General features: G+C 50.4%; 1 protein-coding gene across 3 annotated transcripts in view; it reads left to right on the top strand.

Annotated features, from left to right (window-relative positions):
- The window catches only part of SCAPER (S-phase cyclin A associated protein in the ER), a 143,368-nt gene that overhangs the window by 83,327 nt on the left and 46,572 nt on the right, over window positions 1–13,469 (top strand). For all 3 annotated transcript variants that reach the window (XM_045824868.1, XM_045824867.1, XM_045824870.1), the window contains exon 25: window positions 7,475–7,598. In XM_045824868.1, the coding sequence (XP_045680824.1) occupies window positions 7,475–7,598 (124 nt within the window). The remainder of the gene's footprint in view (window positions 1–7,474; window positions 7,599–13,469) is intronic.

The raw sequence follows: 13,469 nt of genomic DNA, 5'->3' as shown, positions 1-13,469 counted from the left end.
GAAAAATCCCAAAAGGATGGTGCTTTGTTTTCTGGGTCACATTTCTGTAAAGTAGAAGTAGCACCAGCTCCGGAGGCAGACCAAGGTGGCCTCGTCTCCAGCCGCCAATTCCCAGCTGGAACGGCCGGGGCAGCTGCCTGGGCACGCGGGTGTGTCCCCTCTGTGGCCCCCGGAGTCTCGTCCGCCTGGCAGTGCCGCCGTGCGGTCCATCGGTCGTAAACTGGATGCCGCACAGGTTAGGCGACCGTCGTTAACGTAGATGTCTCTCCTGGCTGAAGACCGTGCTCTCGGTCCAGTGACGTGAACTTGCTGCCACTGGAACTCGCTTTGTTTTCCACTTCCTGTGCATTTCGTGACGTTGCTGTGTGCGAGCTCCTTGGCGGTGAAGCGCGTCTGTTTTTTTTCTTGCTGCACTGACAAAGGAAAGGTTAGAGGGAAAGGGTGTCGGTGCCCTTCGAGTCGGAGACGTTTCCGTGAGGCAGGAAGTGCCGCGCCGGACAGCCCAGCGCCTGCGGAGGTCTCTGGCCCCCGAGAGTGGGTGTGCGTGTCCGAACGGAAAGGTGAGCCCAGACCACTGGGAACTCCGCGTGTGTGTGAGACAGAAAGCTCAGGGAGGACCCAGCAGCGATGTTTACAAACGAACCGCAGTGTCTCCATGCTGCCTTAAACTCCCCTCTCAGAACTGACTCCGGGTGCGGAGGTGGAGTGAGTCGGCCGTGCGAACAACTTCCCGTCGGGCGGGGGCGGGGGGGGGGGACGGTGTGGAGGGGAGCCGCGTGCACCTCACGTGACCGCCGCGTCACGGCCCCCGGTGCGTACAGTTCCTGGAGTGGCACTGGGCGAACCCACTGTTAGCCCGCAGTTCCTTAGTCCTCGGCAGGGTTCTTTTAATGTAGTTCTAAACATCTGCTTTCGGGTGGAGGTTCATGAAAAGTGAAGAGTACCCCCCCACAGTAAAAGTGAAAAACGGCTTCACAAGCTGATCAGCCGTAGTGACTGATAAATACTCCTCCCCCGCTGACTTATGGCGGCACTGTGTTCACGCCTCACGGGGCTGCGCAGAGACGGCCGCAGCGGACAGCTGTCCCACCGCTAATAAGATCACGGTAGAGAAACTAGCCGTGTCGGCTTTAATCTGCTGCCGCACACGGCGGGCCACCTGCGTCTGGTCCGCGGCCAGCGCGTTCCGTGGTGAACCCAAACCCTCACCCCCAGATTCTCCGTGAGACCAGATCTAAACACGTGCCGTCCCCAGCTGTCTTCTCGTCAGACAGAATGGCGTGTGGCACTGGAGTCTAAAACTAATGTTTTCATTTCGTGCTCCCCCACATTCTAAAATGCATTGTAATCTTTGAAATGTAGCATCTTCTTAGTAGGAGGCTAATTTTGGGAAATGCTGAAAGTCTGATTAGGTTGGTACTTAACATATATATGATTTCCCATCTGAAAGTAGGATGTGTCTCTGTGGAATAATTCAGTTGCCTGCTCTGCATTGCAGCAGATTCACCAATTAAACAAAAAACCTTGCAATAATTCACCAGGTTGAAGATTTCTCCGAGGGGTCCTTATAACGAGGGAAATACTTTAATTTAAATATCTGTCTGGGTGTTATTGGAGTGTTGCAGGATGGAATGTGATGTGCAGTGTGACCACCACCTGGGACTGTCGGGCTGAGTGTGACGCCGTCTGGCGTGCAGGGGGGGCGTCACGGACACCCCCGTGGTGCAGGGGCGGTCAGGCAGCGTCCCTGCATCCGGGGGCCCGCAGGCCAGTCCGTGTGGCCATCCCAGCCGTCCCAGCGCCAGCGGGAGAACGTGCCCTCATCACACGGAGCGAGCACTGACCCCGGTGCCTCGCTGCCCACTGCCAGAGCCACGTTCCGTCACAAGTCCACCGCGGCGGTCACAGAGAGGTCAAAACTAAACAATCTTTCCCTCGTTCAGTCCCCTGCGTCATGCTTCCGTCCACAGGTTTCTCGCCGAGAAGACAGTTTCTTGTTGATCAGGAGTTGTTTATCTAATTGTACTTCTTGAACGTCTTCTAATTTTAGGAAGAAAATAAGTGTGAAAGAAGTTCCATGTGTGAACTTCTTGCAAATACTATTTTTCTCTGCTTTTATTCACATTTCTTTTCTGATCAGTATTACACATCTAAAGTCTGTGTGGTGCAGCAGACCCACTGACCACTATGAAAATGAGAGTCCACTGGAAACCTCTCTCCCCTGTGGCAGTAAGCACATTCGTGAACCTGACCAGGTGACGCTGTGTTTCCGTGAGCCCCCCGTGCGGTGCTGTGACTCGACTACAGTCGTGGGTTCAGTGATACACACTGGAGCCTTTCTCCTTTCTGTGGAGACGAGCCAAGAGGTCTAATACTGTCCTTTCCGTTTGCAAATGAGAGCTGATTTAACTTGTTTTAAAATTTAAAGTCATAAATTTTCCACATATTTTCTAAGCTGGGCACTGTCACTTCTTTACCTGTTTTAGGTGAGGAGGAGACGGTTATATCCACTCATTCTGCCCGTCAGTGGGTATTTTCCACTTCCTGGGCCAGGAGCTGTTCAGGCGCCCTGGTTACATCACAGAGTAAGAGTTAATGAATGTGCAAAAGACCTGAACAGATGCTTCAGCAGCGAAGATGCAGAGGGCGAATAAGCGTATGAAGAGATCTCAGCATCGCTAGGAAATAGAAGTTAAAACTGCAGTAAGGTGCTTCATCATACCTGTTAAAACCGCTCACAGTGCCGCACCGAAGCTGCCAGGTCCTGAGAGCCTCCAGGGCAGGCGGAGCTCTGTCACCCCACGGGGGAGGGGGGGTGCGGAACGGTGCAGCCTTGTGGGGGGAAGGCCTGTGCATGCCTCACGATGTCATGCACACACTTCCTGTGCGGCTCCGCAGTCCCCGTCCTGTACAGTCGCCGCAGAGAAGTGAAAAGCTGTGTTCTCTCCAGAACCCAGAAGTGCTGGCTTACAGCGGCTTGGTTCTCGCGTGCCCCAGCCCGGAGACTGCCCTCGCACTCTTCCGCTGGTGGACGGACAGCAGGCCCCAGGCACAGAAAGGACCCACGCCGTGACAGGGAGTGGTGTGATGTGATGGGAAATACAATGTAACGTAACATAACATAACCAGTCATGAAAAGGATGGACCTCAGACGGCACTGTGCTAAGTGAAAGAAGCCACTCTAAGAAAGGAGAGACTGAAAAAGTCTTGTTTTAACAGAAAGCAGGTTTGTGACTGACCAGCGTTGGAGAGGAGATGACCAGAAAGGGTGCCCCCCGCCGGGGGAGTTTGGGGAGCCGATGGTTCAATCCCGCAAAAGTGACCCTCCTTTATAATAGGCGCCTAGTCACCGACACGCAAGGACTCAGGGAGGATGGCTGCCACCAGACGTTCCCGAGGGGTCGCGTACAGGACAGGCTTCAGTCAGGCCGGTGACCGCGGGTGCGTCAGCGTAGGGAGGGGCTGGGGGTGAGCACTGACCACTCAGTGCTCACAGCACCGACTCTGGAGACCGAGAGTGGGGCTCGGGGGTCACGCGACTGCACGTTGAGACGGCGTGGCTCACACGGATGGCCTCACGGGGGGTGAGGAGTGGGGGTGGGTGTGGCCAAATATTTTTAGCAGTTTTCAGTCGTTGTACTTGGTGGTGATTTTGTTATTCAGAAACCGTTGTGTGTTGTAGTGTAGCTTAAAGCACATGAGTACTTTTGGAATGACCTCTGTCACTCTCGATGCCCTTAAGGACCTGTGTGCTTGGTATCAAAGAAAAGAGAGAGAGAGAGCTATAAAGTTGAAAGAAAAGAAATTCCGTACTCCTTCCTGATTTTGAATCTGAAATAACATGAATTCATAAGATATTTTATTTTTAGGTAAGGAAGGGGTGGATTTCCTACGTCTGTTTAGCCTCATGAGTGCCTAAGAAGTCGAATAGCAGAAAATCGGGTGAATTAATGCGTTAGTGTGTTCCACAGCGTCCCATTCTTCTGTGTTCTGCCCCCCCAGACAGCCCTGTGCACAGCCAGCTCTGTCTGCTTCACGCCGAGGGCTCCACAAAGGATGCCTCAGCCGGGGACTTTGCCTGGAAGTCACTGCGGGCAGTTGTGTAATAACAGAGGAGCGTTTTCAGTGGTTTCACACGAGTCTTGGCTTTCAGCGGCCCCTGCAGGGCAGCCCTGCGCCACAGGCCCCTCCCTGTGGGGGCCCCTCCCTCGCTGGGTCCAGTTCGGGCCTCAGAATTCTCACTGCAGTTAACAGCTCTGAATGTCATAAAAAACCTGTTAGGTAATATCTAAAGAAGTTAGTTTGGAGCTTTACAAAGACAAAGCATAATTTCAGAATGATAGTGCAAATAAACTGTATACCATTTATTAAGTGCTTAATGTAAACTAAAGCAACTTGGTCAGTTATACTATGTTGGGGCCCTGGTGTTTAATGCCCAAGGCAGTTGCTTTAAAGTGCCAGCTCTCTTGACCCCAGTGTGAGACGGAGGGTTTGGGGCGGACGTGTTTCCTGGTGAGTCTCAGGGACTGCAGACTGCACTGGGGCGTGCACTGCGCACTCACCAAGCTGGAGTGTCAGACCCTCCGAGGATGCAGCTACCTGGGGCTCTTCTGCCGAACTTCTTTATAACGTCTCAGGTGCTGGCCTCCCCGGCTGAGGCGTATGTGCCACACTTGCATTCTGTTACGGTCATTTTGTATGTGAATAAGTTCCTGGTCTTGTTACCAAAATACCCAGTTTTACGGTGTCTTTTCTGGCCTCCGTTTTTCAGAGGAAACGTGTTTGGTGAGAAGACCGAGTGACCTAAGACTCAGCCATGCCGTCACGATTCCTTGGGGCAGAAAGCCTTTATCGCAGCCCAGTCTCAGTGTAGTTCTGACGGAGTGGACAGTGCGATTTTACTGTCTTCTGAGAAGATAATTTTAAACTCTGGGCTTTGTGTTTGATGTTGTAAAAAGTGCTTCCAGTCATTTGAGTCTTAGGTTACAGGGAGGGCTGCTTGGGCAGACCACCCAGGCTGGGTTCAAAGAAGGGCTCTTTCGGAGACAGGTGCTCTTCAAACAGAGCTTGCCTTTCAGGCAGGTTTTGCTGAGTGAAGGAGTTTCGCTGACCCCGAGTTTTTTGCCTCCTGCCCCCTTGTTCTCTTCTCATCAGAAAGTAGTTTCTTTGCGGAAGTTTCCTGGCAGAGTTGGTGAGCATGAGATCGCAGAGACGCACTTTTTATGTGTATGTTCTTTTTTTTTTAAGTTGTATTTATTTATTTTTAGAGAGGGGAAGGGAGAGAGAAACACCAGTGTGTGGTTGCCTCGAGTGTGCCCCCCACTGGGGGGCCCTGCAACCCAGGTATGTGCCCTAGACTGGGAATCAAACCAGCGACCCCTTGGTTTGCAGGCCGGCACTCGGTCCGTGGAGCCACACCAGCCAGGGCGGTGTGTATGTCTCGTGACATTCCACAAAAGGTGGTAGACATGTTGCAGGGATTGTACTGAATGAAACAGAGAAACAGAAATTAAAAATCAAGGCCATAAGGGTATAGGTCAAAACTAAAGGGAAAATAAGATACAATTATAAACGTGTAAGGTTCCCCATGTCATTCTGATGTAGTACCCTTATGTCTGAAGCCTTCAGAGACCTACAATTTTACATATCAATTCTACACTAAAGCCACAGCACATAAACAGTGTGATGCTGGCACAGTGCCTGACAAAAGGACCACTTAGATTCGGAAACCAGGGAGTACCTCCTGTACGATGAAGGCAGCTTTTCAAACCAGTAGAAAAGGTGGATTATTCTGTAATAATCCACCTTTGAGGTGGGGAATAAATTTAGGCTTCTGCCTCACATGAAAATCTGAATGATTTGATAGTTAATTATAAAAACCATAAAATCACTGCACCCAGTGATCTAATTCAAGAAAAAACAAATACAAAGGGCTGGGTGTAAATGTATAGTTAGCTCATCTCATAATGAAGGATAAAAGGAGGAGGGGAAAACATACAATTCCAAAGAAAACAATTGTTAGACTACATAAACTTGTGTAGCTTCCATACATAAAAAAATACCTTAAAAATAATGTAAGCAAAATGAAAGGCATTAGGTAAATGACAAAAAATATTAAGGACCTATATTAACCCTCTGTTATGTTGATAATGAGAGAATTTTATACAGCATTAAGAAAAAGATGAAAACCTCCAATAAAAATTTTCAGAGAGTAAGAATTCCCTAATAAAATTCTCCTGGCTTCCCCATTTCTCCCCCCGCCCGGAGTGTCAGAGGCCTGCCTGCCCCGTGCGCCTCGCCCCGGGCCCCGGCCCGGAAAACCCGGCACTCAGATGTTCGCTGAGTGAGGGAATATTCACGTGGTGTCTCTCAGACCTGTGCCTCTCAGCTCCCGCACCTCCACATCGGCCCTGCTCTTGAAGCATGCAGACCGAGAGAGCCCTCTCTCAACGCCCCGCCACCGGCTGGCGTCTCCTGGGGAGGAGCAGTGCTCGGTCAGACGGGAGGGCCCCGATCGTTCGAGAGCACAGTTCTGGACTCGAAGGCGCATCACAGTCAGCCGCAGAGTGCGTCATAACACGCATTGCTAGACGCCGCCGCCCCAGAGTTTCTTTCTGTTCAGTAGGTCTGGGTTAGAGCCCGGGAATTTGTTTTTCTAAAAAGTCCCCAAGTGAGATTGATGATGTGGGTCCATGGCTCAACTTGAAGAATTACTGTCCCAGGGGACCGGCTGCAAAGGACCGACATCAGAGCCTCGTCACACAGGACTGAGCAGCAAGCGGGTGTGGCCAGACGTGCCTCTCGGCAGCGCGGCTCCTCACCGTGGTGTCGAGGGCACCCGGAAAGAGCACTGTCCCTCGGGTTTGTGGTTCCAAGCGTGTTTCAGAACGGTGGCACATGTATTTTCTTAATTCTTAAAAGAACATTCCTTGGATCAACTTGAACTCAGGCTGTTGCCCTCTGCGGGCCTTCCTCCACAGGGCACACTGGGGTCCGTGTCCACGCAGCCTTCCAGCCGCTGTGGGGCTCAGCCCCGGATCTCCGCAGTTCCCGTCTCCCAGGGAAAGAGCTCCTCCTCCTGGGGGCTCCCTCCCCCGTCGCCCACTGTATCCGGGCCAGGAGCTCTGGCATCCGGAGCTTTGGCAGATGCTCTTTCTGGGCATTATTCAAAGACTTTTAGATCCCGAAGTTCCTGGGTATTATCATCTTAGATTATTAAGACAGTGTTCCGTTGTCTGCTGCCGCCAACTAAGGAATTAGTAAGAGGCAAGTGTTAGGCACTAAGGAACATGGGGCTTTGGATAAAACTCGCAACCCTTCACGTCTGGTGACAGGCCTTGCCCCTCAGGTTTGGCTTGGCTGGGCAGAGCAGACTCTGTTACGTGCCTGTTTCTTTGCACCGTTTATTCCCCGTATTTTAAGTGTTGAGAGAAGCGCCGCTGAGGTGTTACAAATGTGTTTTCTTCCCCGCTAGGTCCCTCTGCAGCGCAGTCAACGTTTACAACCTCACCTGCAGCAACTGCTCCGAGAACTGCACCGACGTTCTGTTCAGTAACAAGATTACCTTCTTAATGGACCTCCTGATGCACCAGTTGACGGTAGGTAATATTGCTGCTTTGAGTTAGAAGCAGTTAAGGTTTGAGAAATATTCTCTGTGGAGGAAACGAAAAGAATTCAGCTTATTTGCTCTCCAGATGGAAAAAAAAAAACTGGAGATGGCCAGGAGAGTAGAACAGGGACCGGCGGGAGAAACCTCTTGCTTTGAAAGTGTCCTATTGGATTCTCCTGAGTTTCGGTATTCAGTGACAACGCACTTGGGACACTGGCCAAGACTGTAAGTTTCCGTGGTCAGCTCAGGGCCTCGGCGTCGGTTGAGCTCAGACCTGGGAGCCCACGTGCAGGAGCGCCGTGCGAGGGGAGAGAGCTGGGGGGGCCCGCCCCTGCTCAGGTAAAAGGGCCACCAGGTAAAAGGAATTTGTGATGGCCACTGGCTTTTTTTCAGGGCAAGAAACTCCTCCTCAGTTGTACTTCAGAAATGGGAACAAGCGGCCAGTTTTACCCTTAAGTTTTATTTCAGTTCACAGGTGTCGAGACGGGTAAGCTCAGCGCAATATCCTATGGGCTCAGCCTGGCGGCTGCAGTCTCCAGAGCATGGCCCCGAGGCCAGAAATTTCCGGGTGAAGTTTCTGAGTCCCCGAGGTATTGGCACAAAATCACTCTCAGGCTGTAAGTGTACAACGTGCGAGGTTGTTTTTTTTTTCCAGAGCCGGTTTCCTTTTGCTCAACACATAGTTCTGACGGTTCTTGCGAAGCCGTGTGCCTTTTGTTCTCCGTCCTCCCCCGTCTGGTTAGTTTCTGCACGGTCTGCAGACCTTCCCTGAGACACGGCAGCACCCTCCCCAGCCGGACTGCTTCCCCAAGTATGTCTTCCACAGACCTGCTCGCAGCAAGCTGTAGTTAACCGTGTCCTTGTCCATCCCCCGTTAGCCGTCACGGCCTCTGAGGTCCCGGCACAGGGCCTGCAGACTCGGTGCACCGGTGACGGACAAACGCCTGGACAGCCGGGTCCCCACGTGTCGGGGGCCGAGGATCAGAAAGGGGTGATGTGGCCCTTCCAGGCGGGCATCCGACAGGGAGGCGCAGACTGTCACGCAGCACGGCCAGGGCCGTTCGTGGCGGTGACGTCATTTCAGGCTCAGTCGTCCATGTTCGTGTCTCTAAAAGAAGGCACTAAAATACGGGCAAGCCATTGTAGCACAAAATTCAATCAGAAGTAGTTGAAAGGCAGGGACAAGGGAAAAAACTTAGCATTTGTTATAGACCTTATGTTCCGGGCATTTTAGTATATATTGCCTTATTTAATTTTTAAAACATACAGTCAGCGTTATATCCCTTCTCACAGATGAGGAAGCTGGAGTCCCAGAGGGGTCGGCTCGCCGAAGGCTCCCTAGCTAGTAAGTCACAGAGCCAGGAGTCAAACGTTGGTCTCCGACCCCAGACTCGGGCATTCTGCACGGTAACTGACTGATGCCTTTCAAAAGTGTCGGTGCTGTGCAAGACGAGGAAAGACTGAGGAGCTGTCGGGTCGGAGGGGACTGAGGAGGTCTGACCGTTGAATGTGGTGGGTCCTGAACCAGAAACAGAACCTCAGTGGGCACATTGGGAAGTTCAGATAAGGTCTACAGAGTAATGAATTTTATTGGCTCTGTGTTAATTTCCTACTTTCAAAAAGAATCAAATAGAAGTTTTAGGGCTGAAGAATATAATAATGAAACTGAAAAATTAGCTGGATATGTTCAAGAGGAGACTTTATCATGCAGAAGAATCAAAGACAGGTCATTTGAAATTATCTGGTCACAGGAACAAAAAGGAAAAAAAAATGAAAAAGTGAAGAAAGCCAATGGGGCTTTCGCAGTACCCTCAAACAGACTGATATATGCACACAGGTGGTCCCAAAAGGAGGAGAGAGAATAGAACAGAGAGGTTTTTTAAAGAAGTAATAGGCTAAAATTTCCAGTCTGGGGAAGGAAACAGATATCTAGGTTCAAGAAATCCAGCAGGCACCAGCTAAGATGAACGCAAAGAAATCCACCCAGAGACACACTGTGACCAGCTTGTCGGGCCTCAGAGGGAACTTGGAAAGCAGCAGGGTGAGAGCAACTCGTCCCACACACGGAGTCTCCGTGAAAGTCAGTGGGTTTCCCCCCAAGACCCTGCAGGCCAGAGGGCGTGCGATGATGGGTTCAAGGTGCTGAAAGAAAATGATTCCAAGGACTCCACGTCCAGCAGAACTGTCCTTCTGAAATGAGTAAGAAATGGAAACTGTCCAAGATGAGCGAAAGCTGAGAAATTCATTCCCGGGAGACCTGCCTTACAGGACGTGCTAAAGGGAGCCTTCGAGCAGGAACGAAAAGACACCAAACAGGAATTGAAAAAAAAAAACCCACAAAGCTTGCCAGTAAAGGTACACACAGAGACAAATACAGCTGCAATACTGTAATAGGGTTGGGCATCACTGTTAATTCTGGAGAAATTAAGGACAAAGGTATAGCAATAACTATAGCAATATGTTCATGTAGTTACATAATATAAAAATACGTATTTTGAAGCCCTGGCTGGCATAGCTCAGTGGATTGAGTGCAGGCTGGGAACCAAAGTGTCCCAGGTTCAATTCCCAGCCAGGGTACATTCCTGGGTTGCAGGCCATAATCCCCAGCAACCGCACATTGATGTTTCTCTCTCTCTCTCTCTCTCTCTCTCTCTCTCTCTCTCTCTCTCTCTCCCTCCCTAAAAATAAATAAATAAAATCTTTTTAAAAAAGTATGTATTTCGTGACAACCACATAAAATGCTGGGAAGAGAAGTAAAGGTGTGGAGTATTTGTGCTTAAAGTTAAGCTGTTGTCAGCTTAATGTAGATGATTATAACTTAACACGTTGTTTGCAGGTAGTTTTTATCACGCACTCTGCTACCAGTCAACGTAAAATGTATAAATACGTTTCCTGCGTGCAGTGTGTTAAAATGTTTTATGTAAGCCCAGTGGTAACCGTGAAGAAAATACCTACAAAGTATACACACAAAAGGCCCTGAGCGGTGCGGCTCTGTTGGTTGGGCATCATGTCTGAAAGCGAAGGGTCGCCGGTTCAACACCCGGTCAGGGCACATGCTTGGGTTGTAGGTTCGGTCCGCGGTCGAGTGCGTGTGAGAGGCAACTAATCAGTGTTTCTCTCACACCGGCAATTCTCTCCCTTTCTCCTTCTCTTCTCCTCTCTATAAAAGTAAATAAATTTTTTAAAAACATACACAAAAGAAAGTGAGAGAAAGTCGAAACACGTTACTACGAAAAACCAGTAGCACGGAAGAAGACTGCAGGCACGGGTGCGAGACAAAACACCAGGATGGCAGCAGGGACCCTCTGCCAGTGATCACTTCAGATGCAAGTGGGTTGAACGCCCCAACAGAAGGAGGCACACTGGCCACGTGGATCCCAAAACAAGGTCCATCTGTGTACTTCCTTCTGTGAGAGACTCACTTCACACTGGGGACACAGGAGCTGACAGAGAAAGACTTGAAACAGGTATCTGTGCACATGGCACCCAGAGCAGCAGGGGTGGCCATAGTGACATCAGAAAATGGACCTGACGGCCACAGCTCTTCAGAAGACATAAAGGAGGGTATTATAGGAAAATTCTCCAGGGAGGCAAAACTGTTGTAGACACATATGCGCCCATTGGAGCACCCAAATATAAGAAGCCGACATTGGGAACCCGGAAGGAGACGGCGACGACGGCACAGTAATCGTAGGGGATTTCGGTGCCCCGTTCCGATGATGGATAAACATCCAGAGAGAAAATCAGTACGGAAACGGAGGGTTTGAACACCACCATCTACCAAAATATTCCACCCCGCAGTACCAGATGACACATTTCTCTCCAGTACACAGGGAACATTCTCCAGGATAGACCACATGTTAGGTCACAAAGTAAGTCAGTAGATTTAAGAAGACTGATAACATGCCAAGTATATTTCTGACCACAGTGGAATAAAAATAGAAATTAATGGCAGAAGGAAATCTGGGAAATTTTCACAAATATGTGGAAATCAAACAATACACTCATGAGAAACCAATGGGCCAAAAAAAGAAACAAAAAGAGAAGTTAAATATCTTGAGACATGAAAATATAACATGCCAAAACTTACAGGATGCTGCTAAAGCAGTGCTGGGGGGCAAGTTTATAGCAAGAAATACCTGCAATAAAAAGGAAGAAAGGTCTCAAATACACTGCCTAGCTTTGCACCTCAAGGAACTAGAAAAGGGAGAACTAACGAAGCCCAGAGTTAGCAGACAGAAGGAAATAATTGATGTAAGAGTTGAACTAGCAGGCACACAGACACACAGACCAACAGAACAGAGTAGAGAATCCAGAAATAAGCCCGGGCGTGGGCCACTAATACTGGATGAAGGCATCAAGAATACACAAAAGGGAAAGGGTAGCATCTTCGGTAAAAGCTTTTGGGAAAACTGGACGGCCACATGCAAAAGAATGAAATTGGACCCTTATCTTACACCATTCCCAAATATTAGATCAAAATGGATTAAATACTTACATCCTAGAAGAAAACATAAGGAAAAAGCTCTTTGCCCTTGGTCCTTGCAATTGTCTTTTTTTTTTCTTTTTTGGGTATGACACCAAAAGCAGAAGTAACAAAAACAAAACAAACAAGTAAACAATCCAAACACGTGGGGCTGCATCACATGAAAGGGTTCCTGTACAGCAAATGAAAAGGCAACCTAAGAAATGAGAGGAGTGTTTCTGAAAATCATATATACAAAGTACATCTCTAAAAAAGTATCGATTACAAAATGAGGAAAAACCTGGCACACACCAGCTTATGAAGTGATCAGAGGGAATGTCATCCAAAGTTCTAGAAGCCTAGAATGGCCTGTTCGAGTTCCGTGGTTCAGTCAGCTACCTGTGTGGACCTCAGTAGCTGAAACACTTGGTAATTTCAATACCAGGTCTCATTTCTGAGAGCTTAAATGCCGCTTTCAACGTAAAAACATGTCCTTATTGGAAAGTTGTTCTTATGGAAAGAAAAGCGAAGCTTTTACTGTAGGCTATATAATTGCAACACCTTTAAAGTACCTACGGGGGAGTTTTCTAAAACAACTCTGTGACTCACGTTATGAGAATTCCTGAAAGGTGATGACAGCTATGCGGTGTGTGTGCCGTGCTGCTTTGAACCCGGTGGGCAGTCACGCAACCCGGAGGCTCAGGGAAGTGTGCCGCCGTGGCGCCCACGGGACCCTGCCGTCTCCCCGGTGCCCCGTGGCAGAACGTTGCAACTGCGGGCAGAAAACCGGGGGCAATGGGCACGGAGGTTATTGTCAGCCATCAAAGGAGCAGTTCTCTCCCTTTTTGTCGGGCACAGCGGGGAGGCTGTGAAGAGAGGCCCGAGATGGAGAAGCCTAGCGGGGTGCCACTGCCACCCACACACGTGCTCGCGCAGGTCAGAGAGCAAGGGATGTGGAGGGGGGGTCTGGGAGGAAAGGGAGGCAGAGACGGGGGGGGGGGGGGTGGCCCGGGGAGGAGACGGTACAGAGGAGCCCCACGCAGGCCTGCCCAGCCCCCCGCGGCAGCAACAACGCCCGGTCTGCCTGCCCCCCGAAGTGTCCACGCAGCGTCTTCACTGCACGCTTCACAGGGGCCCCTGGCTTTCCAGTAAACAAACGAACGTCACACCAGACGTGAAAGGGCCGTGCAGGCTGCCGAGTCCTCCCGGGGTTTTACGAGAGGGGAGGAATGCGTGGCTGGCCTCTGCGCTCGCCGAGTCCCCCCCTCTCACCCGCGGAAGCCGCCTGTTGCGGGGGGGGGAGGGGGGGCAGCCATGTTCAGTCTCCTGGACGCAGCTGGCCGAGGCAGGCGGCTCTCCGTGAAGACCACACTGCAGGGTGTGCTTGTTCCTTGA

The sequence above is a fragment of the Phyllostomus hastatus genome, unplaced genomic scaffold, assembly GCF_019186645.2.
Source record: "Phyllostomus hastatus isolate PE091 unplaced genomic scaffold, TTU_PhHast_1.1 phas_scaffold_555, whole genome shotgun sequence".
Classification (NCBI taxonomy): Eukaryota; Metazoa; Chordata; class Mammalia; order Chiroptera; family Phyllostomidae; genus Phyllostomus; species Phyllostomus hastatus.
The sequence above is the reverse complement of the archived record's forward strand: the minus strand, read 5'-3'. Positions and strand labels throughout refer to the sequence as shown.